Raw genomic sequence first — 26,173 nt, 5'->3', positions numbered from 1 at the left:
TCCGCCGATCGAATCTTCGCCCGGAGGCACCGCCCGGTTTTCCTATCGGGGGCAGCCCCCGGCCAAGCCCCCGGCCAGACTCTCTCTCTCCTCCCGTCTAGCCCTCGGCGCTGGAGCTCGGACCGCCGGCTACGCCGGCCAGACGGCCGGTCGTCCTGCCGGACACGAGGAAGGCGAGAGAGGCAGAGTGAAGAAAGATACCGGGACCTGGCGAAGGAGCAGACCCGGAGGGCGGAAGCGACCGATCCGGAGTCAGAGTCACCTCGTCCCGCTCGGAAGGAAAGGAGGCCCGAGCGGGCCGCCTCCCGCGCCCGGCGAGCCCCTCCGTGCCGGGGCTCGCTCCGGCGGGGGGGGGGGGTCCGCCCCGGGGCCGGCCCCTTCTCCCCAGGCTTCCCTCGGCCCAGCTCTCCGTTCGCAATCGTTTTAATCTGCGTCCCGCGGGAGGCTCCGAGTCCCGCCGGGAGACCTCGAGGGGGATCTCGGCCACCTCCTGGGGTTCGCCCCAAAGGAAAAGCGAGATTAATTCACCTGCACGGAAAGTCTAGAATCGATGCCTCATGGGAGGAAAGCACAGAACTAGGAGAGAGAAGAAAACAGCATTCAGATCAAAAAAAAAGGGGGGGAAAAGAAGTGAGAGAGCAACAGCAGTTGGAAGAGCAGAACATCGGGGCGCCGGCTGCGCTGCCCTCTGCCGCCAGGAGGGGGCGCGCTGCTCCCACAGAGAAGAGACAGAGCCGAGGAGAGGCAGAGGAGAGGAGGCAGGCGCGGGTTTGCCTTTTTTAAAAAATGGAATCATTTGGGGTTTTTTGCTCTCTCCGGTTACTTCTTAAAGCCCTACTGAAGCAGCCTGGCTCAGTGGAAAGAGCACGGGATTTGGAGTCAGAGGTCATGGGTTCGAATCCCTGCTCTGCCACTTGTCAGCTGTGTGACTGTGGGCAAGTCACTTCACTTCTCTGTGCCTCAGTTCCCTCATCTGTCAAATGGGGATTAAAACTGTGAGCCCCACGTGGGACAATCTGATCATCCTGTATCTCCCCCAGCGCTTAGAACAGTGCTCTGCTCATAGTAAGCGCTTAACAAATACCAACATTATTATTATTATTACTGCCTGCCGGACCTTCCACCGCACCCTAGGGTAGCTACCCTCCACTCGGGTTGGACGCGGTCCCTGTCCGTCCCACGTGGGGCTCACGGTCCTGATCCCCGTCTCGAACTCGAGGCGCGCAGGCCTCCGGGGGCTCGCGGACGCGGGGTGGGGCCGGATTTGAATCCGGGTCCCCTGAAGCCACTTCTCCCGACCCCGGGGCCGGCGGGGCGTCGACCCCCACGGGGCTTCGGGTGGTCCCCTCGGTAAAATTCAGACCGCCCCGGGGGGCTGGCGGGACCTGCCCGCTGAGGGTGAAACTAAAATTGGGGGGGCCCTGGGTGAGGAGTGTTCAGCTTATTGTCGCGGCCCTCCCTCGGTCAATCGTATTTATTGAGCGCTTACTGTGAGCAGAGCACTGGACTAAACGCTTGGGAGAGTATAATATAACAATAAACAGACACGTTCCCTGCCCACAACGAGCTTACAGTCTAGTGGGGGAGTCCTCTCCCGAGAACTGCACATCCCTAGAGGCAGAAGCGTGTGGGAAGGGCGAGGAGGCGGTGTGCCCTCCCTTGCTTTCGGTGCTGCTGTATTTTACTCCCACAGGCCCTTAGTACAGTGCTCCGCACACAGTAAGTGAGCAATATATACCCTGATGCTCTCAGTTCAAACAATCATATCGGTTCCCTCCATGGAGGGGGAGGAAGGACCCACCCCGCTGCTGAGGAAAAGCTGGAAAAGAGCAGATCGAAAGCCCGGCCCCTCGGGAATTTGGAAGTTCTGCCGGCTTGTCCGTGGGCAGTTCCCATCTCCTCCCAGAAGGTCCCAGTCTCCCAAGGGATTATGGGAAGCACATGGAAGCATACGGAACATGGATCTTGGCAAGTGATGCTCCAGGAGAGGGAGACTGCTAAAGGAAGAAGCTTCCCTGCCCTTCTTCAATCTCCTCTGACTCCAGTTCTGGCTTCAACGGAGACCAAAACGTGCCCGCCGGCAGGTCCGACTCTCGGCGGCCCCGCAAGGCAGCACGTAGGACCCGGGGTTCGGCCCCCGACCACCGACCCCGCGGCCGGCCGGACCGAGGGCGGCCACCTCTTTCCCGCGGGGCGGTTAAGGGGGCGGGGGTGGTGAGAAGGGGCTCACCTTCAGCAGCTCGTCCTCGCCGGCGTCGGGGAACTTCTCGTGCAGCGAATCCTTCAGGACCTTGGCGATGAAGCGCATCCCGTACCTGGGGGGGACGACGGGTGGGCAAGAGCCAGTGAGCGACCGAGGAGCCGGCGGGGCGGGGACGCTTAGGGGCCTGGGGGCTCCCGGCACTCACGGGATTTTGTCCACGGAGCTGATGATGGCCGAGAGGAACTTGTCGGTGACGGCCCGCATGTTCCTGATGGAGGAGTCCAGGCGGGTCTTCACCTCTTCGTGAGCCAGCGCCTGCTCGGGGGTCACGTCGTAGGGCAGTTTGCTGTTTGGAGCAGAAGCCGCCCGGGTCCCCGTCAGGGCGAGGGAGAGCGGCGGGGAGCGAGGACCCCGGTGGCCTCGGTCCCCGACCTCCCACGGGACCACCTCCCCACACCCCGTGGCTCACGGCAGCCCGGCTCCGAACGAGGCAGGGCTGAGGCCAAGCTGCCATCCGGGTACCTCCGTCCCCCGGCCGAGGGCCTCGCCCCTTTCTCCCCTCTCCTCGGCCGCGATGCTCGCGGGAGAGGTGATCTCTCCTTCCAGTGTGCCCTTGTGAGGTCCCCGAGCCCACGCTCTGAGGGCCAGCTTTGAGGGGGGTGGGGCCCTGCTCGGATCTGCCCTGCACTGGCACTTCCCCGATGGGGTACCGGAAGAGGAGGACCAGAGGAAGCAGTGTGGGCTGGTGGGGCCAGCGGACCCGAGTTCTAATCTCTCCATCTCCTTGCTGTGTGACTTTGGACAAGTCACCTCGCTTCCCTGTGCCTCAGTTTCCCCATCTATACAACAGAAGTTGAATACCTGTTCTCCCTCCCTCTTGGATCGTGAGCCTCATGAAAGGGACCGGGATTGGGTGAGATCCGATTTTCTTGTATCCATGCCAGCGCTTAGTACGGGTGGCGTACGTAGTAAACGCTTCCCCAATACCCAAATTATTATTACTATCACTGTCAGTAGTACATACGTCCAGGCTGGGGCAAGGCAACGGGGAGGGTGGTGTGAACCCGGGCACCAGCGTGATCTTACCTGGCTTCTCCGGTCTGGGACTCCATCTGGTTCACCCAGGACTTGTAAATGTCCACCGGGTCCGTTTTGATGTTGAGCGACTTGTCATCCATGATCTCCTTGACCACCGGCGCCAGGATCTGCCGCAGGGCGTTCTGCCCCCGGGCTCCCCGATTGAAACTCACGACCATCTTAATGACCGTGGGGTTGCCGGTCACAATCTCCTGGATCTGATCGACCTTGGACCTAGAGGAGACGGGCGGCGGGGGAGGCCCGAGGGGCTCGGATTCACGGCCAGGGCGCCACTCCCCCTCCCCCGTCCGTCCCGCTCGCACAGAAGGCAGTCTGGGGTCCAACCCCACCCCCTCATCCTCCGTCACACGGTGGGGCCACCGGCTGCAGCTCGTCCCAGTCCCCAGAGCGGCCCCCTCCCCCGGGCCTCCTACTTTGGAATCCCTGTCGGACAGAAAATGGGGACTTGGCGCTGACCGATCGAAAACCCTCCGTTCTTCCAGAACGCGGACTTTCCCGGCGCATTCTGGACGGAGCCCGACGGTGGCTCTGGGGAGACGGGAGAGGGTCTTCCCGTGGCGCAGATCCGCCTGGAGAAGGCGGCACCGGGACAAACGTCCGGCCCGGGTGCGGCGCCAGACAAGGGGTGAAGAGGACACGGCACGTCCCTCCCTTTCCATGGGGCTCTTCAGGCCTCCGGGCCCGTGCTCTGGGAGAACCAGGGCGTGTTTCCGTCTTGTCTTGATCAAACTAAGCTCGGGTAGCAAACGTCTCCCCTCTCCTCGCCTGAGCATTCGGTCCTATGCTTCTTCCTCATCTCGGGTACTCAGGGTCGGGCTCCGCCCAGGGGAAGAGCACCCATCGCTACGGCCGCAGGCGGGAGACACAAACTCCGAGCGCCCGAGGCTGACGTGGGGCTCCGCGGGGCCCCGACCCCCTCCCCACCGGGAAGGGCGGGAGAACCGGCCCTCACTTGATCTCCTCCTGGAGAGCCGTCTTGAAGAGCCGCAGCAGCAGGTACTCTTCCCGCTGGTTGGAGGCGTAGTTGTACAGCGTGAAGATCACCGAGTCCATGAACTTGGTGGACTTGTTCTGGGGCATCTGGAAGATCAGCTTGGCCAGGTAGGTGGGGTTGGTCTGGAACGGGACGAGGTGGCGTCGGCACCCGGGGCCGACGAGACAGCCCGGGATGCCAGTCCCGGGTTCCAGCCTGGGACACCGGCCCCGGCCTGGCCCCGACGCTTGTCCTTACCTGCAGCAGATAGAAGAGGTGCTGATAGGCTTCCAGCTTCTCCCTCTTCTCCTTGCTCAGAGCCTTCAGGCCTCCCCTCTGTTTATTGAGCATCATCATGTCGGACAGCTGCTCCTTGTTCTTCTTGGTCAGTTTTTTGCTGTGAGAGACGACGTCCTGCGAGCCCAATCAATCGATGCTATTTATTGAGCACTTACAATGTGTGGAGCGCTGCGCTACGCGCTTGGGAGAGTACAGTATCACAGAATTAGCAGACACTTTCCCTGCCCGTAACGAGCTAACAGTCGACCAGTGGAATTTCTCGAGCACTTACTCTGCACAGTCAGGAGCCTTCAGGGGTTCCACCCCAAAACTACGGTCTCCCTTCAAAGCCCCTCCCACTCCCGAGGGCATCCCCCAACCAAGAGGCTCCCCATCGCCCCCCACTCCCCGCCATCCCCCCGGATCATCTTCCACAGGGTCCAGATTCATGCCAGAGCGGGAAATTCACTGCTGCCTCTCCCCTTAATCCAGAGCCTCAGGAAGAGTCGCTTGGGAGGAGGGTTCCTCTAGACTGTATCCTCCTTGTGGGGAGAGAATATGTCTACCACATCTTTTATACCGTACTTTCCCAAGCGCTTAGTACAGAGCTCTGCACATAGTAAGCATTCAGCAAATTCCGATGATCGATACGGGGAGCGGGGGGGGAACTAAGGAGAAACCACCCGGACCCTGGAGGAAGAAGCCGGGAGCTGAGGGGCGGGGAGCCGTGGGGCAGAGCGGGCACCAGCGCCGCCTAAGAGGCCAGGCCCGCCCAAGGCCCTGGGAGTTCCGCGCCCGACCGGCCAGCGCGCTGGCCCCATACCTGCAAGGTGATTTTATTCTTCACCAGCAGCCCGATCTTGATGTCCATGAGGTTAAGGTCGTTCTCCAGCTGCTGGTTGGACCGGATTAGGGTCACGACCTCCTCCCGCATCTTCATGAGCTCGAGCTCCTCCTGGAAATCTTGGTCGCTCTGGTCCAGCAGATGGACAAATTTCCGGACCACGGCCATGGGGGGGTCCACCGCGTTGACTGCAGGACGGGGAGGGAGGAACCACCTCAGGCCCGGCGGATTTCAGCAGCAATGCTTCCGGCGGGGACGGCGAAGTGACCACCCCGGACCCCCGCCGACCCCGGGGCTCACCGCCGCCCCGAAGAGCAAAGTCGAACTTCTGCAAGCCGCCGAGACCCCGGCCACAACGGGGCGGTCCCACCGCCCCCACGACGGAGCCCCAAGGCGATTACGGGGCCCCGAGTCCCAAAGCGCCCCAAGCTGCTCCCGGGACTGGTTTAGACGGCCCCAGCTTGGGGCGTCCGGCCCGAATCCCAGCCGCGGGGCCTCGGCGCTCCGCTGCCACTCACTGAGGGTCTTGTAGTCGTCTCGAGCTTTGTTTGCCCGAATAAAGGCCTGGATTTTGACAATGTCGTTTATCTGGGGAAAACAGGAGGGAGAGGGGCTGCCATCAGCTCCCGCCCCCGCCAACGAGCCCCATCTCCACCGGACAGCGGGGTGGGGACGCTTACGTGGTCCTGGAAGTACTGCAGGCGGGTTCTGTAGCGCTTCCTGGCCTGATGCATCCTCGCCATTGACTGGATCTGTGAAGCAGTGGCAGCGAAGCTATCAGAAAGGCCGTCCCGCTCCCCGCTCCCCGCCCCCTGGCCCGCCGCCACTCGGGGCGGCCTACCTTTACGACTTCCTCCTTGTGGGCGCGCAGGTACCCGAGGCGATCCTGGTAGGCTTTCTTCTGCTTGTACCCCCGCCACTGAGCCTGAGAGCGAATCCAGATGCCCGCGTCAGCCGGGGGGACCCGCCGCTTGCCCAGTGCCCCAGCCCGTGTCCCGGGCGGCCCCCATGCTCACTCCTCCTTCGGCTCGGGCCCTCCGAAGAAGCCCCCCGCAGGATCACGGGCGATCCCGAGTTCAGGACCCGGGGATACCTGGATGCAAGTGATGGCGGGGATCTGCTTCTTCAGGAAATTCATCCTGGACCTAAATTCCTGGCGGACGAGGTAGCCGCGGCAGCAGGCCTGCAGCTTGGTGATGAGGGTCTCGTTGGCCAGCCACAGCTGCTCCCGGTTGTAGGCGGCTGTCACCCCGGAGATGGAGGTCTGAATCGCGGGGAGACAGGGTAGAGGCGGGGGCACGTCGCCACGAGAGGGAGGAAGGGAAGAACGGACATAAGCGTTAAGGAAGCCAGGACCGGGAGACCTGGGTTCTAGTCACGCCTCTGTCGCTGACCTGCTGTGTGACCTCAGTCAAGTCGCTTAACTTCTCTGTGCCTCAGTTTCCTCCTCTGTAGAATGGGGGAGAGTATTCTCTGCCTCTCTCTACTCCACAGGGAAGTGGTGAGGATAGGATCAGGCCACTTTGGGGGAAGCCTTACAATTTTCCCTGGGGGACAGAGACTGTTCCAACCCCATTATGTGCTATCGCGCCCGGCGCTTAGTACAATGCCTTGCGCAAAGTAAGATCACCCTGAAGATTGGGGTCCGGCGTGGCTCTTGCAGAGAGAAGGGACCTGGGGGGAGGGATGGGGGAAGGGAAGAGGAGCAGATTGACTTTATAGTCAATTTTGCCTCCCACTGGGGAACAACCAGAGATAGAATGTGGCCCAATGAGAAGCAGTGTGGACTAGTGGAAGGAACACGGGCCTAGGAGGCAGAGGACCTGGGTTCTGATTTGAGCTCCGCTATGTGTCTTCTGGGTGTCCTTGGGCAAGTCACTTCACTTCTCTGGGCCTCAATTCCCTCAACTGTAAGATGGGGATTAAGACTGTGAGCTCCATGTGGGACAGGGACTCTATCCACCCCGAATGGCTTGCATCCACCCCAGTGCTTAGTTCTGTGCCTGGCACTCAGTAAGTGCTTAACAAACACCACAATTATTATCATTCTTACTCTCCCGAGAGCTTAGTACGGTGTTTTGCACACAGTAAGCGCTCAATAAATAGCACTGATTGGGTGCTTTTGAACTAGAGGCCCGCTGGGACTACCAAGTCCCAGGCACGCATGCGGGGCAACCCCTGAGGAGGAAAGCGGCTCATATCCCCACCTAGCCCCGACTGGTCCCAGGCCGCTCTCCCGTTCTGCCGTCCCCACCCTTGGCTTGGAGTGGGCCAGGTTCTAACCTCAGTAGTATTTTACTGAGAGCTTATTACGTGCAGAGCACTGTACTAAGCATTCTCAATGAGCCCCGAGAGTTCTGCAGATACTTCCTCCTCTCACCATCCTTGGGAATTAGGTAGGAAAATGGAGGTAAAGTCCAGGGGGGCATCACCTGCCCCAGATCTCAAAGAGAGTGATGAGAGGGACCACAGACCGGACCCCGGGACCCCAGATGTGTGACACAATCGGGGCGGCCCCCACTCGTTTCCATGCCCCCGCCAGGCAGCCTACCTGGATCTCCTCCCGGGACAGCTGGGTGTTGTTCGGCACAAAGGCTTTGGGCTCGTCCCAGCCTCCTTCCTGGCTCTGGAGGTTGTGGTAATAGTGATACCCGCCTTTCACCCAGTGCTTCACCCATATGCTGCCATTGTCACCTGGCCACAAAGAAAGGACGGGTGAAATCCACGGCCTTCCACCCCCGTCGACTCCACCCACCCAACCGCTGGTCTGCTCCAGGTGGCTTCAGCCCAATGCCACAGCGGGCTCTCCTTCGCAGGAGACCCCCCAAACTGCCGCCTCCTCCTCCTCTTCCTTCTTCTCTTCTCCCTCCTCCTCCTCCTCACACCTACATGTCCTTACACTCTACTGTTTCCCCTATGTGTAATTGCTTTGAATGTCTATCTCCCCCTGGAGCCTCCTCTAGATTCTGAGCTCGCTGTGTGTAAACTGTGTCTGTTTATTATTTTGTACTCTCCCCAGTGCTTAGAACAGTGCTCTGCGCCCAGTAAGCACTTAGTAGAAACGACCAACTGACTGCTTAACTTGTGGGCAGGGATCGTGTCTACCAGCCCTATTGAACTGTACTCTCCCAAGTGCTTAGCACACCTCCGCAACAAACAGAAAGCCCTTACTATTGGCTTTGAAGCAGCTCACCCCCCTCCTCTCTTATCTCACTGATCTCCTGCTTCAGCCCGGCCCACATACTTGGCTTCTCTCTTGCCAGCTTGCTCACTGTGCCCCAATCTCATCTACCTCTCTGCCAACCGCTTCCCCACTCCCACCCTTCCTCTAAGCCAGACCACCACTCTCCCCACTTTCAAAGCCTTAGGTCACATCTCCTCCAAGAGACCTTCCCCGATTAAGGTCACTTTTCCCTGGCTCCCTCTCCCTTCGGCATCGTCTGGGTGACCTTTGGGCATTTGCGCATTTGCTTGCCCACCCTCGGCCCCATAAATCACTATTTATATTAATGTCCGTCTCCCCGTCTAGACTGTGAGCTGGTCGTTGGCAGGGAATGTGTCTACCGACTTTGTTGAATCATACTCTCCCAAGCGTTCGGTCCAGTGCTCGGCACAGAGTTAGCACTCAATAAATACCGTATATTAATTGATTGATAGTGAAAAGACAATGGAGGGGAAATGGGAGTGCCTGTCTGTGGTGATCCACTGTAAACAAACAGACGGGAAGCAGCATGGCCTAGTGGAAAGGGCACAGGCCTGGGAGTCAGAGAACATGAGTTCTAATCCCAGCTCCACCACTCGTCTCCTGTGTGACCTTGGGCAAGTTACTTCCCTTCTCAGTGCCTCAGTTCCCTCATCTGTAAAATGGGGATTACGACTGTGAGCCCCATGTGGGACAGGGACTATATCTAACCCGATTACCTTGTATCTATCCCATTGTTTATAAAGGTGCTTGGCACATAGTAAATGCTTAACAAATACCACAATTATCATTATTATTAAAACCAGTTTACCCTTCCTCACCAACTTTGTCCCCAATCCTATGCCCAGACCTTGCTTGCTGGGCAGCGCTCTGAGGGATGACCCCGGTGACCTTTGATCCCTTCAGATCAGGCCGTGTCATCCCGGCTGTGCTGGTTTCTTCCCTTGCCCCGTGCCCCACCCTCCAGCCCCCGGCAAAGAGCCCAGCACGCCCGTCCCGCCGGCTCACCGGCTGCCTGCTTCGTCTTCTTGGCCTCGGAGAGGTCTCTCTGATAGGTTTTGTCACATTCCGGGGTGACCCCGTAGAGCCCGACGTCGGGGGAGCGCAGGGCACCGAGAGTCTGGCCGACGTCGCCCCGATCCACTGCCTCGTTGATAGCCAGGATCCCTAAGGCAACTGGTGCACGGGAAGGAGGGACGGTCATCGGTGGGTAGGGCTCTTCGGCGTCCACAGACCCTCACCCACCTACCAGACGGCCTGCACTCAAAGACAGATGCCCCCCGCCCTCCACGGTCTTGCCACCTGCAAATCATTCAACTGCCTGCTTCCTCTGCTACACCCTAAGCTCCCTGAGGGCAGGGATCGAGTCTCCTCCATCCAGTATGCTCTCCCAACCGCTCAATACAACGCCCCGCATCCAGTAGGTGTTCGGGCCAATCTATCAGTCGAGATTGAGTGTTCGGACCGGCCCCGCCTGCCCCAGGCCTGGGTTGGAAGCTATTTCTGCTCTGATCCCCCTCAAGTGAAAACAAGCCAGACAACTCCCACTCCTCCCACCCCCAACACACACACACATACATGCACAGCCAAGAACGACCTCACGGGAGAGGGGATACATACACTTCTGAGCTTCCTCGGTGTCCTTGTTGGACTGCCAGATCCCACCCTGAATTTCATCGAGCCAAAGCACCGCCGACTCATCCTGAGTTTCCTGCGGGGAGAAGCAGATCCACGTTTGTCCCCAGAACAGCCGGGGTGGCCCTGTTGCTCTTGAAACCCCCTGCTCCAAGCCTGCCTCCGCCCTCACTTCCCGCTCCCCGAGTTTGGTTAGGTGCAAAGCCAGAAGCGGGTGGCTGGAGGGCAGAGCTGGGCGGGCCCACCATCTTGGAGATGCACAAAGCGGCACTGGGGTGGTGGAACGGGGCCTGACCGATGGGCCCCGACCGGGCAAGACTTCCTCCTAGCACGGTCACGGCCACCGCTCCATCTGGGTGAGTTCAACGGGTCCAGGCCGGGAGGCAACGCGGGACTCTGAGGAGGGCCATCGGCCAGTCGGTGAGTCTAAGAGGCTCCAACCAAGAGGCGCGTACCACGTGGGAGGCGGGGAAGGGGAGCACGTTCAGGACTATGCGGCTCCTCCAGCGGGCCACTCGGCTGGCAAATGTGGCCGGCTCCGCGGCCTCCCCCAACTCGCCCACAGCCTTCTGTCTAAGCACCCCCAAATCCAGGAGGCCCCAGGGGACTCCTCTCGGGCCAGTGCTGGGCTCCGTTCTCCCGGCCTCCTGGATGGCCGGTGGGGCGACTCAGACCATCTCCCACGCTGGTCAGCCCTCTGGCCAGCCTCTAAAAGACAGGTGGTTTCTGGAGATCACTGGGGTTGCGATGGGTCTTTCATCCACAAGGAGCCTGAAATTCTTCTTCTCTAGCTACAGAGCCCTCCTAATTTTTATTTTCTTTGTGTATTTGTCCTTGTGTTTTATGCTTTAGGGTTTTCACGTTTTATTAGATCTCCTGCCTTCTCTCAAAATCCACCCTCTCCATCTGCACATCCGACCCCATCCCTTCCCACCTTGTCAAAGCACTTGCCCCTTCACTTCCTCCCTCCCTGACTTCCATCTTCACCTGTTTGCTCTCCAGTGGCTTCTTCCCCACCGTTTTCTAACATTCCCATGTCTCCTCTATCCTAAAAAAACCCTTCCTCGATCCCATTGCTCCCTCCAGTTATCTCCCCATCTCCCTCCTACCATTCCTCTCCAAACTCCTCGAGTGAGCTGTCTACACCCGCTGCCTCAAGCTCCTCTCCTCCAATTCTCTCCTTGACCCCCTTCAATCTGGCTTCCGCCCCCTTCACTCCACAGAAACCACCCTCTCAAAGGTCACCAATGATCTACTTCTTCCCAAATCCAATGACCTGTACTCCATCCTAATCCTCGACCTCTCAGCTGCCTTCAACAGTGTCGACCATTTCCTTCTCCTGGAAAAAATATCCAACCTCGGCTTCACTTAGACTGGTTCTTCTCCTATCTCTCTGGCCACTCGTTCTCAGTCTTTGTCGTGGGCTCCTCCTTTCATTCATTCAATCATTCACTTGTATTTACTGAGCACTTACAGTGTGCAGAGCACCGTATTAAGCGCTTGGGAGAATCCTCTAGCCTCCCATCTCCTAACTGTGGGTGTCCCTCAAGGTTCAGTTCTGGGTCCCCTTCTATTCTCCATCTACACTTACTCCATTGGAGAACTCATTCCCTCACATGGCTTCCACTACCACCTACGAGGATGATTCCCAAATCTAGACCTCCAGCCCTGTTCTCTGTCCCTCTCTGCAGTCTCACATTTCCTCCCGCTGCGAGAAATCTCTACTTGGACATCCTACCGTCACCTCAAAGTTAACGTGCCCAAAATGGAACTCCTTATCTTCCCACCCAAGCCCTGTCCTCCTGACTTTCCCATCACTGTAGACAGCACCACCATCCTTCCTATCTCACAAGTCCGTAACCGTATCCTTGACTCCTCTGTTTCATTCAAACCACATATTCGGTCTATTGCTGAATCCTGTTGGTTCAACCTTCGCATGGCTAAAATCTGTCCTTTACTCTCCATCCAAACTACTACTGCATTTAATCCGAGGACTTCTCCTACCCCGCCTTGATTACGCTATCAGCCTCCTTTGCTGACCTCCCTTCCTCCTGTCTCTCCCTACTCCGGTCCAGACTCACTGCTTAAATCCTTTTTCTACTAAAACGTTCAGTCCTTGTTTCCCCAGTCATCAAGAACCCCCAGTGGTTGTCCATCAACCTTTGCATCAAACAGCAACCTCTTACCATCAGCTTTAAATTACTCCATCACCTTACCCGCTCCTTACCTCATCTCACTATTCTCCCACTACAGCCCAGCCTGCACACTTGGCTCCTCTAATGCCAACCTACTCACTGTTTCTCCATCTAGTCTATCTCGCTACCGACCTCTTGCCCACGTCCTTCCTCTGGCCTGGAACGCCCACCCCCTTCATATCTGACAGACAATCACTCTCCCCACCTTCGAAGCCTTATTGAAGACACATCTCCTCCAAGAGGCCTTCTCTGACTAAGCCCTCATTTCCTTTTCTCCCCCTCCCTTTATTCACCATCCCCCCACCCCATAGCACTGATGTACGTGTCCGTAACTTACTTATATTAATGTCTGTCTTCCCCTCTAGACTGTAAGCTCGTTGTGGGCAGGGAATGTGTCTTATATTGCTTCATTTTATTCTCTCCGGAATTTAGTACAGTGCTCTGCTCAAAAACCACAATTGATTGATCACTCCTGATGTGCCTGTCTCCAGTCCCTTCTCCCCATTTATATTATTAGACTGTTGAACCCCCTGCCAAGGTCGGGGACCGTGTCTAATCCCCACCTGTTTATACTCTCCCCGTGCTTAGTATAGTGCTTTGCACACAGTAAGCACTTAATAAATACTACCATTCCCACTATATAAACAAGGGAGGAGGGAAAGTTTATGTGTTTGCCACGCCCCTGAGCTGGAAGGGGGCTGCGGCAGAACTAGGGAACGCTCCTTCCGGCCGCGGTCCCGCGAAGTACATCTGCCCGGGGTTCACGGCCCCGCGGAGTCGGGAGAAACGGCCCGTGGGCGTGGCCGACGGGGGTGGACGAGGGGTGTGTGTCCTCGGTTCAGGGACCTGAAGAGTGCAGCCCCGGGCTCCAGAAGAGCAGTGTTACCTTCCACGGAGAACACAACAGCCAGATGCTCACAGACGCTCAACCCTCTGGCCTCACTCCCCACTTCCCCGGTCCCCAGGATCCCCTTCCCTTGCTGCAAATTCAGAGGCTCTAGGGTGGGCCACCTTTAGAGCCCCGAAGTACGTGTGTGTGTGCATGTACGTACGCACGCGCGTACAAACATTCTCTCTCTCTCTCCGCACCGCTCGTATTCCCCTTTCAAACATTTCTGGCGTGAGCCACTCCTGGGAATCAGAAACAAGGAGTCACCCCTTAGAGCTTCTTAGTGAATGGTTAAACCACTGAGAGAGACTGTGGGCTCAAGGCCAGCCCCCTCCACAGGCCGCCGCCACCCCCAGCCAGGGCCCCAGAACCAGGGAGGCGGAAGTCCCAGGACCCCGCCTTCCTCTCCCCTCGCCTCCCCTCGCTCCGCCTGCCACACCCCGCCCCGCTTCCACCCCAGCCCCTTCTCGGACTCCCACACACAATTCTGACTAGAGGTTCGACTCCTCCCGTGCTTCCTCCAGCCCCTTCTGGAGTTTCCCCGTCCCCCCGTCCTTTGTTCTGGAGCCGGCCCTCCGGGCCGACCAGCCGCGGAGGGGGGAAGAGGCCTCACAAAGCCCGGCCCTGCATGCCAAGAACAAACTGGTCTGCAGCTCCCTCCCCGCCCAACGTTCACTTCCTGTCGCTAATTTTGGAAACCAGAAAAACACCACAAGCAAACCCCTCCACCCACCTGGGGCAAAGCCAAACTCAGGAAGTGGGTGGCCAGAGCCTGGACCCCAGGCTGTGGAGCGACAGCAGGGGCAGACCCCAAGTTGAAACGAGGACCCTCAGGGAGGGCAGGGGGGCACGTGCGCACTGGCATACACAGGTGTCCCTTCTCCACCGAGGACCCCTGAAGAACGTGGACCTGCTGCCCACGGTTGAGCATGGCCTGCCCTCCCAACCAGAAATCTTCAAAGGGGAGAGGGACAGCATAGCCAGGGAAATCATTCCACCTTCACGTGGAACGCCCCACTCTACGGCCCCCCAGCCTGTCACCGGCCACCCCCTACCCAGGCCTGCCCGGTCCAGGCCGCAGAGATGACCGAAGAGGACAATACCCAGGTAGGCAGGGACCTGAGGTCAGGCACCCCCGGCTTCCCTCTGCTCCCCTTCATGAGGGCAGAAAGGCCAGAATGCTCATCTCTGGCCTGGGGCCGCTCAGATCCAGGGGCCAGTGGACGGACGTTCTGGCCTGTGGGCACAGAATGTGTCCGTTTTATTGCTATATTGTACTCTCCCAGGTGCTTAGCAGAGTGCTCTGCACACAGTAATGGACTACTGTGCCTAGTGGCCTAGTGGACAGAGCACGGGCCTGAGAATCAGAAGGACCTGAGTTCTAATCCCCGCTCTGCCACTTGTCTGCTGTGTGACCTTGGGCAAGTCACTTCACTTCTCTGTACTTCAGCTCCTCTGTAAAATGGGGATTAAGACTGTGAGCCCCATGTGGGACGTGGACTGTGTCCAATCTTGTACCTCCCCCAGTGCTTAGTACAGTGCCTGGCACACAGTAAGTGCTTAACAAATACCATTAGAAAAGTAAAAGTAAGCGCTCAATAAATATGATTGACTGACTGACACTGGCCCACCAGTTCTGTAGCTTATCAGAAGAGAGGCTGTTTTTCTGAGATCCCACTGCGAGTCAGGCGCGGAGGAGGCGGAGTCTCGTCCGAGCATCCCCAAGGGGTGCTGGGAGAAGCCTACGTGCTCCGTGTACGGGAAGGCCACGGGAATAAGCTGCAGCCCGAGATAAGGGAGGCCCGAAGCGGCATCAATCTGGGAAGTGTGGGAATTGGACAGAGACCCCTGTGCCCTCACCCACGGAAAATTCAGCTCTTGGTGGGTGGGGGTCGGGACCCCGTCATGAGACACTGGACTACTGTCCCGGCCTCCGGCTGCCCCGAGACCCACGGACCGGAAGGAAATACACCCGGGGACATTTTCCCAACTAAATTTGGTATTGGTCCCCGGCTGAGATTTCTAAAATGACAGCGGAGGAGGCCGGGAGGGGTCCAGATCCCCAGCCGATGACTAAAAAAGGCAATTCCATGGCCTCCGTGGCCCATCAGCGCCGCCTGGCACGTTCTGCCCTCACTCTCCCCCCCACCCACCCTCACGTCGGAGAAAGGCTCATTATCTCACACTGACTCGGCGAGAGGAAATGCTCCAGACCCAAACCAGTTCCTGAAAAGTTTTAACCCTGCACAGCCCCAGCAGGGAGGCAACTAGGTGGTCTGGTCAGCAGATGACCAGCCGCCCCGCTCTGGCTCCACTTTGGGTTCAGGCTCCCGGGGCCCGGACCCGGCTGACCGCCCATCACACATTCAATCTTCGGCCCCTCCTCCTCTCCCTCAGACTGCCAGATCGGGTTTCCCCGGCAGGAGACGGCCCCACCCCATCCTGCCACCCTCACTTTCCCAGAAGCGGGGCCCAAGGCAAGATCCAAGGGCCACCGTGTGCTCCGTAACGAGCAGGTGAGGACCAGAGTCGGCTCCCAGGGCCTGGGAACGAGGGGGACCTGGCCCCAGGGACCTCCCGAGGGCAGCGATGGTGCCGGGGACGCTGGGACTCCCCATTCCACCCCAACCACGGGACTCCGGGCCGGCTTCTGCACTGGCCAGCCTGGGCCGTGTAGAGCAGGTGAAGGAGACAAGGCCAGCCCAGGCCTGTGCTGCCCCGCGGCAGAGTCTGTCTTGCTTCTTCTGGCCAATTACAGCTCCTTCCCCTAATCCGGGAAGCCAGCCCCAAACCAGGGCCCTGGGGAGCTTGGCGTCCGGGAGACGCCCTGAGAACGATGGGGGCCACTGTCTGTAAGTTTCTCACTTTCCCAGCTGATCAGGTAAGGAATGGCGGGAATCAGTTGAGCCAAGGTACGGAGTGGCAGACCGCTCGCTCTCTCCCCACCTCAGTTTGGGATATTGTGGAGACCCCGGGCCCCAGGGGTGGAAGAACCCCAACCTGGGAGAGAGATGGTAACCAGAAGCCACTGTTCAGGAGGGGGTAGGCACCTCCCTCCATCCCCGAGGCCATACCCGAGGGGCCGCCCAGTCATGACACAACTTCGTCCATGCTGTATCCAGAGGCCAGTTAAAGGCTGAAATGGCCCCCATAACTGCCACTGCCGGCCCCGAGCCAGGATAAGCACACACACGTGCTCGAATTCACATGCGTATGCTCTTATATACACACGCTGCCCCACGTACAAATGCATGCATACCCACACTGCACACTCAGTCCAGCTAAGGGCTGAGCCAGCCTCGAGCCAGGACAAACATACCTGTTACCACTCCTACCTGTGCCTGCTCACACACGTGTGCACGCACACACACACACAGTTGAGGTGAGCAGGCAGGAGAGGCCCAGAAGGGCTCCTCACCTGGGCTTTCTCTCTCTTGGCTCGGATCAGGGTGTCCTGGTAGTGCTGGGCCACCTTGGTCTGCACCCCCTCCAGCTTGGCCGCGGGGATCTGTAAGGCTTTCAGGGTCTTCTGGGAGTCACCCTCGTCCAGGGCTTCATTGATCATACCGATCGCTAAAATCCCTGCAAAGGAAGGGCTGGGGGTTAGCGCGGGAAGCCAAGAACAGAGGCAGCCATGCCGCAAGAGCCGGAAATCCCCTTGCTCCACTGGGCAGTCGTCCCTTCGGCTCCGCGGCTCGGCTCGGACAGAAGCCGCGGGGCCGGCCCAGGAAGGACCCTGCTCACTGCCTCGTGGCCAGAGGGGACCCGGGTCTCCAAAGGGATCGACCTCCGTCCGCTGCCTCCGTAGCCAGTTGGGAGAAATGGACAGCTTGCTTACTTTCTATTCTCTTGCTCACAAGGGGAGGAAAAGGGTCTTGCTTAAAACTCACTGGACTCCGCATTCCCCAATGCCACCAAGAGGCTTGAAGGAACTGTGGACAGTTGACCCCCGTGGATGCCCACCCTCACAGTTGGGGATGGACCTTCCAACTGCCCTTACTCCCCTGTCCATCCCTAACTTTCCCCCAGTGGCTCAGCACAAACCAACCATCACCCCGAATCTCCCCTATCACAGACCATCCAACACCCAGGACTCTGCCCCAACGATCCAGCGAAGATCATCCAATCTCCCAACTCTCCCCAAGTGACCCAGCAGGCACCATCCGACACCGCTGACGCTCTCTTCTCCGTTCCTGACTCCCTGGTGAGTGTTTGTAAATACCATAACTTTCTCCCCTCTCACCCCCAACCCTTACCTAAGCAGCCTGTTATGACAGGCGGTTCTGGCTGCCTCCTCTCTTTCGGGAAGCCTCTGTTTCCCCTCCACTCCCCCATCCCAGAATTCCGAAGAGAGCAAGAGTGCCTAGGAGGGAATAATGGAAGCTTCTCTCTAGAATGGCAGGCCCTTATGGGCAAGGATTGTGTCTACCAACTCTATTATTTTGGACTCTCCCAAGTGCTCAGTACAGTGCCTGCACATAGTAAGCAAGCACTCGATGAAACTGATTGACTGTGGGGGAGCGGTGCTGAGAACTGACCCGTCCCAAGATGTTGTTATGGGGCCTTTCTGCAGTTTCCAAAGTGCTTAGTCCCGTGTCTTGCAACTCCCGGTCACTCAACAGGCCCCATCACCGCCACCACAGCCCGGGCGGCTCCCGAGCTCTCTCTCTAGTCAGGCCCCCTGGTTCAGCCCACTTCCTACTCGCCAACCAAACAGTGGGAGCCTGCCACGTCCGGATTGGTGGTGATGAGCAGGATTCAAAATAACAGCGGCTTTGCCGGTGCCACGTTCGCTCAAGGGAGCCGGGGTTTCTGGTGTCGGCTCCCCGGAGAGAATGCCGGCCCCCCCGTAAGCATCTTCAGATCCGGGCCGCCGGGCCTTCTAAATTCTGCCCGGGGAGGGCGGGTGGCCAGGAGAAGGAGGGAGGAAGGGAGGGCAACAGACACACTTACTCTCGTGCTCCTCGAGCACCAACTGGTTCACCCGGTCCACGGATGCCTGGATGTCGTTCCAGGTGAGAAACTCGTTGTTCTGGGAGTAGGACTGAGCCTTCAGTTTCATCAGAACATCCACGTACCTGTTCCACACACACAAGACAGAGTGAGTCCCCACGAGCTGCCGGGAACCAGGCGACGGCAAGGCCGAGAATCACCCTCCAGGGCCCAGGGGCTGCTGGTGCGGCCATGTTTTATGCCGGGACTGGAGACTGGTAGAGGGGCTCCCCTCAGGACGCCCGGGAGGCTGCGGACACCAATGTGGGAGATGCCCCTTCATCCCTGGAGGAGAGGGAGGGCACCCAAGGATGGCAGCGTGGCCGGGTGGCTAGAGCACGGGCCTGGGAGTCAGAAGGACCTGGGTTCTAATCCCTGCTCCGCCACTTGTCTGTTGTGTAACCTTGGGTAAGTCACTTCACTTCTCTATGCCTCAGTTCCCTCATCTGTACAATGGGGAGTAAGACTGTGAGCCCCACGTGGGGCTTGTATCTACCCCAGTGCTTACAACAGTACCTAGCACACATTACGTGCTTAACAAATACCATAATGATTATTAGCAGGGGAAAGATGGAGAAGAGAGAAGGGAAACTGCTCTGCCCATTACTTCCAGCACCATCCCCGAGGAGGAGGAGAGTGGGACGAAAAGGAAGAAGGGGAAGACGAGAGCGGGAGGAGGCTGGTGAACGTAAGCACCAGGGGCCGGGAGGGAAGGCGGGGCTCCGGAGAATGGGGGCTGCAGAGACGGGATTGGGCCGATCCCCGAGGGGACCCACCTCTGGCTGTTCTCTTCCTCGATGCTGGTGAGTCCGGTGACCGGGCTGCTCAGCTGCTTCCAGACGGTGACCGCGTCTCCAGACTCCAGGGCCCGGTTGATCAGGGCCACAGACGACAGCATCTCCACGGCCACAGAGAGCTCGGGGTGGTTGAGGTTGTGCTGGGCACACAGGGGACAGGAGGGCAGTGAGCGAGGGGCGCCGGCTGGCCCGCCCAAGCATAGGGGGAGACGGAGGGAGGAGGAAAGGGCGGGCGTTGGGATCTCGCATCTCTTTTCAGGCCCAGCTCTGGCTGCAGCTTGGGAATTTGGGAGAGGGTCGGGGGGAGGTGGGGGCGGCACCCCAATCTGAGGAAGGCCGGGAGGGTGGCGGAGGAGGCTGGAAGAGCAAAATAAGTTGGAAACTATCCCTCGGCCCGCAGAGGGAGGAGCGACGGCCAGCCGGAACTGCCTCCGCTCCTCCTCCTCCTCCTCCTCCTCCTCCACAGCCCCTGCTTTGGATGCCCAGACTGGCCCAGGGGGCCCACGGACCTCAAGAGGGGACTCGGGGCTGGACGGGGAGCGGGCTTACTCACTTCTGGGCTCTGCTGCTGCAGGGTGACCAGCTCCTTCTGGTAGAGATCGGCAGCAAACAGATACACCTGCGGCAGCTGGGCCTCAGGGTTCATCAGCTCCGACACCGTGTCCTGGGCCACGCCCTTGCGGATGGCAGCGTTGATCCTGGTGACCGCAGCCAGCCCTGGGGATGGAAAGGGGCTTGGTCTCTAGAGGGCTGGACCTTCACACCCAAAGGGGGCACCTAAGGCGACTGGCCCCCAAACCAGGAACTTTTGTCTTTGAGCCACTAGGCCGGATGGCTTCCCACGACTGCGTCGACTGCCCTCCGAAGTCTCCAGTGGCTCTCCATTAGTGTGTTCTCACACATGCACACACACACATAAAACACGCAGGACGGTCTAGTGAAGAGAGTACAGGCCTGGGAGTCCGAAGGACCTGGGTCCTAATCTCAGCTCGGTCACTTAATAATAATTAAGGTACTCGTAAGCGCTTACTAGGTGCCAAGCACTTTTCTAAGCGCTGGGTTAGATACAGGTTAATCAGGTGGGACACAATCCCTGTCCCACATGGGGCTCCCAGTCTTAATCCCCATTTTACCGATGAGGGAACTGAGGCCCAGAGAAGTGAAGTGACTCGCTCCAAGTCACAGCAGACATGTGGCAGAGCCGGGATTAGTACCCCGTCCTTCTGACTCCCAGGCCCGTGCTCCGTCTGCTTTGTGACCTTCAGCAAGTCACTTCACTTTTCTGTGCCTCAGTTACTTCATCTGCAAAATAGGGATTAAGACGGTGAGCCCCTTGTGGGATACGGACATGTCCGACCAGATTAACCTGGATCTACCCCAGCGCTTAAAACAGTGCCTGGCACATAGTAAGCACTTAATAAATACCATATATAAACACACACACACACAGAGGCACCCAGACCATCAGTCACTAGCTCTGCTCAGTTGGCCCCTCTCTCTTCTGCTACATTCCCAGGGCCCTACTGCTCCCTATCCCCAGGCAAGCCTCCTCCCTGGGTGTAGCTCTCAAATGTTAAGGACAAAGGATGCCATCTGTCTTTTCTGTATGCTCCTAAGCACCCTGTTCAGGGCTCTGGGTGTGACAGAGGGAAGGAAGGACTGCTCTTTGGGACTTTATGTAATTCACTCCCCTCCTCCCACACCCTCACTTTCCTTTACCTAGAAAACAGGTACCTGGAGCAAGGAAAGAGCTCACCATAGGTACTGAAAATAGGCAGTGGAACGGAGCCACCAGGCTGGAGCCAGTGGCTTCGAGTCCACGCTGGCTCCCATGGGCCCTCCCTCTCCCTACCCCAGGGAAAATGGGAAAAATCAGCTGCCTTCCTCTGGCTCTGCAAAAATCACAGCACTTAGCAGCCTGGACATCTCCCCTCCCAGGTCTCCCCCCGATTCCCAGACCTCCGGTCACCCCCATTCGTTCTCGCTTCTTACTTCGCTGGTACTGCTGGGCGTCACTGTTGGCCGCGTCCACTCCAGCCTGCAGCTCTTCCTTCTGCAGTGGTCCTGTCAGGCCGGCCTGGACAAAGCAAAGCACCCTCGTGGTCATTCCAGCCCTAGTTCACGGCGGGAAACTCGGGGACATGGAGAATATCCGCCGGGACCCCTACGGCCTCGGTCGCTGCCGGGCCACCACTAGAGCAGAAGCTCCTTGGGGCTAGAGCACGTGACTTGGATTTGTTTTATTTTCCCAAGCACTTAGCGTGCCACGCAGCACACAGTGGGTGTGCAATGAACACCAGGACTATTGATGTCTGTTTACTGGTATTGATGTCTGTCTCCTCCCCTCTAGACTGTAAACCCTTTGTGGGCAAGGACTGTCTCTCTTTATTCCTGTATTGTACTTTCCAAGAGCTTAGTACGGTGCTCTGCACACAGTAAGCAATCAATAAATACGATTGAATGAATGAATGAAATGGGCAGGGGCCTGGTCGGACTGAAGCCAGGATGACGACCCAGAGACTAATATACAGAAAACAAATATTTTCTAAAATGCCTCCTTGAATGGGCAATTCGTTGAGCCTCTACCGTTCTGAAGCTCTGTCTGCTGGCCAGCATTAGTTAGGGATTTACAGAGTCCTGGCCAGGCGGAATCCAGGCCCGTCGGTGAGACACGCTCGTGTCGACTGCACAAAGCCCCGCTCAGGGCAAATGGCGAGTCTGCACCACGTACCGCCGGGTGAGGGACACCTCTTGGCATTTGCGGGTGTTCTCCTAAAGCTTATTTAAGGCCACCAGGCATCTCTCCGGATGGCCAGGGAACTGAAGGGGTGTGGTTCTGAGGCGTTGATTCCAGAGTGAAGCATCAAGAGTTTCCGAAGGAACAACAGCCCTGGTCTTCCCCGGATCCCTCTGCCCACAGACCATCGCGGCACGGAGAGGCAAAGCCTCGGGATCCCAGAAGCGGATTCAGAGGTGCCCATGCCCCCAAGCCCCCGGCCCGGAGAGCTTCTCCCACCCTCCCCGTGTCGGGGGGACACACGGGGAACCCGTGTCAAGTCTTCACCTGCTTCTTCTGCTGCTTCTGGCTCAGGAGCTGCTTGAAGTACCAGTCGCAGTTTTCCCGCAGCAGCCCTCGCAGGCCCAGGGCCGGCGACTGCAGAGCCTCGAACAGGGCCAGCATATCTCCTCGTTCCAGAGCCAGGTTGATCTTGGATATGGAGGAATGTGCTGTGGGGAGGAGGGAGAGTGAGAACGGAGGAGGCCTCGCCTACACAGCTCTTCTACCCCCAACTTCTGGCTCATGTCCTCCCCCTTCGTAACCAATCAGACCAGCAAGAGTATCCGGTAAGCGCTTAAGACGGGTTGCAACTCATCCTCCACCTTTTCAGCTCTTTGAGAGTGGAGGCCTTCCCCAAATAATTTCCAACTGTTATTATTATGGTATTGTTCAGCACCTACTATGTATCAGGCAATGTACTAACCACTGGGGCTCACGGTCTGATCTCCCAGATGCTCCCCCATCTGCGCTATAGCACCACCTAAGAGCTCACACCCCTCCCCATACTGTAGACATTAGCCACTAGGCCTGACCTACTGGACATAAATAGCCTGGGAGTCAGAGGACCTGTGCTCTAACCCCAGCTATTAATAATAATAATTATGGTATTTGTTAAGCGCATAACTATATGCCAGGCACTGTACTAAGCGCTGGGGTGGATACAAGCAGCAGATCAGGTTGGACACAGTCCCTGGCCCACATGGGGCTCACAGTCTCAATCCCCATTTTACAGATGAGGCAACTGAGGCCCAGAGAAGTGAAGTGACTCGCCCAAAGTCACAGAGCTGACAAGTGGCAGAGTCGGAATTAGAACCCATGACCTCTGACTCCCAAGCTCGGGTTCTTTCCACTGAGCCACGCTGCCCTTCCACGCTGCTTAGCACAGTGCGTGGCACACGGTAAGCACTTATTACTACACACTCTTACTACTTCTTCCTACTGGTAATATGCATTAATATCCATCTCTCCATTAGACTGTCGGCTTCTTGAGGCTGAGGAGCAATGTCTACTAAATCTGTCAACTTCTCCCAAGCGTCGGCCCGCAGTAGACGCACAATAAATATAATCGATCAATTAATTGAGGAGATGTCTTCTCCCAGTGGCCAGGGCAGGACTGGGGTAAAGCACTCTCTGCCTCTCTTCCTCCTTTCCTGGGGAGAATCACGAGGGGCACAAAAGCTGTCGCAGGCAATTGTTTCTAGAATACAGGGCTATCCAGTTGGGGTTATTTTATACTGTCTTGCAGTCAAAGCTCAGTTATTCAGGAGGCAGGGAGGCCAGTTTAGGGTGATGGATATGCTGGAAATGGTACCAAAATTCAGGGACACTTCCCGCATCATCTGTAGCCCAGAGAGGCCAAGGCCAGGGATGTTTCCCAGTGCGTTTATCCTCTAGAGGGGAAAAGCTGTGCGTGTCTGCTCGGATACCAGGGACCAGTCAATCGATCAATCGATCACATTTTTTGAGGACTTCTTTCTGTACTAAGCAGTTGGGAGAGGACGATACAGCAGAGGACACAGGCCAAACCGATGCCCTGGAGCCTCACATTCTGCGGGCCCTTCTCAGAGGTCAAAATAGCAATAATAATAATAATAATAACTGTGGTATTTAAGTGCTTACTATGTGCCAGACACTATATTAAATGCTGGGGTGGATAAAAGCAAATTGGGTTGGACAGTCCCTGTCCCGCATGGGGCTACCAGTCTTAGTCCCCATTTTACAGAGGAGGGAACTGAGGAACAGAGAAGTGAAGTGCCTTGCCCAAGGCCACACAGCAGATAAGTAGCAGGGCCGGGATTAGAACCCAAGGCCTTCTGACTCCCAGGCCCATGCTCTGTCCACTACGCCATGCTGCTTCCCCCGCCACAGGACCCAGTGTGGGGGACCAGGCCTGACACTCTTGGAGAATCCTGGATGACCCTCTGGTGAGCTGAGCCTCTGCCAGCCAGCCCTGCTTACTCTGCTGCTAGGGCCAGGGTGGGTACAGTGTAGTGTGAAAAGAAAGAAAAGAAAAAAAGAAAAGAAAGAAAAGAAAAGAAAGAAAAGAAAAGAAAAGAAAAGAAAAGAAAAGAAAAGAAAAGAAAAGAAAAGAAAAGAAAAAAGAAAAAGAAAAGAAAAGAAAAGAAAAGAAAAGGAGAAAAGAAAAAAGAAAAAATAGCCAGTGTAGGCCAGTGTAGCGTGGCCTAAGTAGATAAAGCTCTTCAGTGTGGCCTGGAAGTCTGAGGACTTGGATTCTGATTCTGGCTCCACCATTTGTCTATGTGATCTTGAGCAAGTCACTTCATTCTCAGTGCCTCAGTTACCTCATCTGTAAAATGGGACTTAATTCTATGAGCCCCACGTGGTACATGGACTGTGGCCAACAATAATAATAATAATTACGGTATTTGTTAAGTGCTTACTAGGTAATAATAATAATAATAATAATGTTGGTATTTGTTAAGCGCTTACTATGTGCAGAGCACTGTTAATAATAATAATAATGTTGGTACTTGTTAAGCGCTTACTATGTGCAGAGCACTGTTCTAAGCGCTGGGGTAAACACAGGGGAATCAGGTCGTCCCACGTGGGGCTCACAGTCTTAATCCCCATTTTACAGATGAGGGAACTGAGGCCCAGAGAAGTTAAGTGACTTGCCCACAGTCACACAGCTGACAAGTGGCAGAGCTGGGATTCGAACTCATGAGCCCTGACTCCAAAGCCCGTGCTCTTTCCACTGAGCCATGCTGCTTCCCAGGCACTGTACTAAGCACTGGGGTGGATACAAGCAAATCGGGTTGCAGCTTGATTAGCTTGATTACCCGCTTAGTTTGCATCTACCCTAACATTCAGTACAGTGCCTGGACATACCTGCTTAACAAATACCACTTAAAAACACACACACACATACACAAAAAAACAAAAACAAAGGAGCCTCCTCTGCTCTGGCTAAACAGGCCCGTTGCTTATCTGGCCCGGGGAGGGGATGGGCTCACCGTTCACTTTGTTGACGTTGCCCTGGATCTCAGCCTGCGTCAGCAGCTCTTCATATACATCCCTCTCCCTCTCGGGGTTCTCCGTCTGGGGAAAACAAGGCACGGTCACAGCTTGCCAGGAACTGAATGGCTCGAGACGGCCTCCCCGCCCTGGGATCATAACCGGCCGGGTTAAATGTCTGACACGTGCCTGGACGTCGGGCATAAAACACCCATAGGATTTCACCTGGCCCGTCCTCTGCCGGTTCCCTTCTTGAGGGGCTAGGGCAGACCCACCTGGCTCCACTCTCATCGGCAGTGCCCCCCCGACAGGAAGAGCCCCGGCAGCCAAGAGGGTCCGGATCCCCGGGCCCAAGTGGGAGGAGGCCTGCAGGAAGGCCATCTGGTCCTTACTCTGTTTTTCGCATTCGTCATCTTGTTATGTTTGGCCTGGTACAGGGTGTCCTGGTACGTGGAGGCCAGGGGCTCTTCAAGGTTGACCAGCATGGCATTGGGGTTTCTCAGGGCCGTGAAGGTGTCCGCGGGAACTCTGCGGTCTATGGCTTCATTGATGGCGATCACAGCCGCGTGCACTGGGAAGACCGGCACAGGATGTGGCGTTCAGAGATGGGGTGGAGGGACACAGGCCAGAATCACTCCAGAGGAAGAAGCCATGGTTCTTGCCCCGGGGGAGGTGGAGCCCCAGGGCGGGAGAGGGAGCCGGCCTCCTCCAGCCTCCTCGGGGAGTGTCCCCGAGGAGGTCCGAGAGCTCATTGGAAACGGGGAGACACCCCCGGCCACCCCGGGTGAAGAACAAAGGGGAGTGAGGTGTGGGTGGAGGCTTACACCGGCCTTGAAACTGGTGGCACTACTGGCTCAGCGGGAGACTTTCAGGGACAGAACTTTTGGTTGGCAGCGGGATGAAATGGACAGACTGGGGAGGAGGGGAGCCCCTTCTAGACAAATGTAGTCCCCAACTTCCCGGTGCCAGAATCCTTTTCCCACCACCACCATTTTCAGTTACTTGGATCCAGCTAGAAATCTCCCCCGATCT

General features: G+C 57.4%; 1 protein-coding gene across 1 annotated transcript in view; it reads right to left on the bottom strand.

The window, feature by feature from the left end:
- Positions 1-26,173, bottom strand: part of IQGAP1 (IQ motif containing GTPase activating protein 1) — an 88,833-nt gene that overhangs the window by 12,474 nt on the left and 50,186 nt on the right. The window contains exons 8-28 of the mRNA XM_029070230.2: positions 25,534-25,712; positions 25,141-25,225; positions 22,172-22,335; positions 21,100-21,184; positions 19,661-19,824; positions 19,087-19,247; positions 18,272-18,396; positions 16,737-16,900; positions 10,220-10,310; positions 9,608-9,775; positions 7,949-8,091; positions 6,491-6,661; positions 6,239-6,322; positions 6,078-6,149; positions 5,916-5,985; positions 5,377-5,585; positions 4,533-4,688; positions 4,254-4,417; positions 3,290-3,514; positions 2,409-2,549; positions 2,231-2,315 (exon numbers count right to left, since the gene is read on the bottom strand). Of these exons, the coding sequence (XP_028926063.1) occupies positions 2,231-2,315; positions 2,409-2,549; positions 3,290-3,514; positions 4,254-4,417; positions 4,533-4,688; positions 5,377-5,585; positions 5,916-5,985; positions 6,078-6,149; positions 6,239-6,322; positions 6,491-6,661; positions 7,949-8,091; positions 9,608-9,775; positions 10,220-10,310; positions 16,737-16,900; positions 18,272-18,396; positions 19,087-19,247; positions 19,661-19,824; positions 21,100-21,184; positions 22,172-22,335; positions 25,141-25,225; positions 25,534-25,712 (2,906 nt within the window). The remainder of the gene's footprint in view (positions 1-2,230; positions 2,316-2,408; positions 2,550-3,289; positions 3,515-4,253; positions 4,418-4,532; positions 4,689-5,376; positions 5,586-5,915; positions 5,986-6,077; positions 6,150-6,238; positions 6,323-6,490; positions 6,662-7,948; positions 8,092-9,607; positions 9,776-10,219; positions 10,311-16,736; positions 16,901-18,271; positions 18,397-19,086; positions 19,248-19,660; positions 19,825-21,099; positions 21,185-22,171; positions 22,336-25,140; positions 25,226-25,533; positions 25,713-26,173) is intronic.

Source organism: Ornithorhynchus anatinus, chromosome 8, assembly GCF_004115215.2.
Source record: "Ornithorhynchus anatinus isolate Pmale09 chromosome 8, mOrnAna1.pri.v4, whole genome shotgun sequence".
In the NCBI taxonomy this organism is placed as follows: domain Eukaryota; kingdom Metazoa; phylum Chordata; class Mammalia; order Monotremata; family Ornithorhynchidae; genus Ornithorhynchus; species Ornithorhynchus anatinus.
This window is presented reverse-complemented; position numbering and strand designations above follow the sequence as displayed.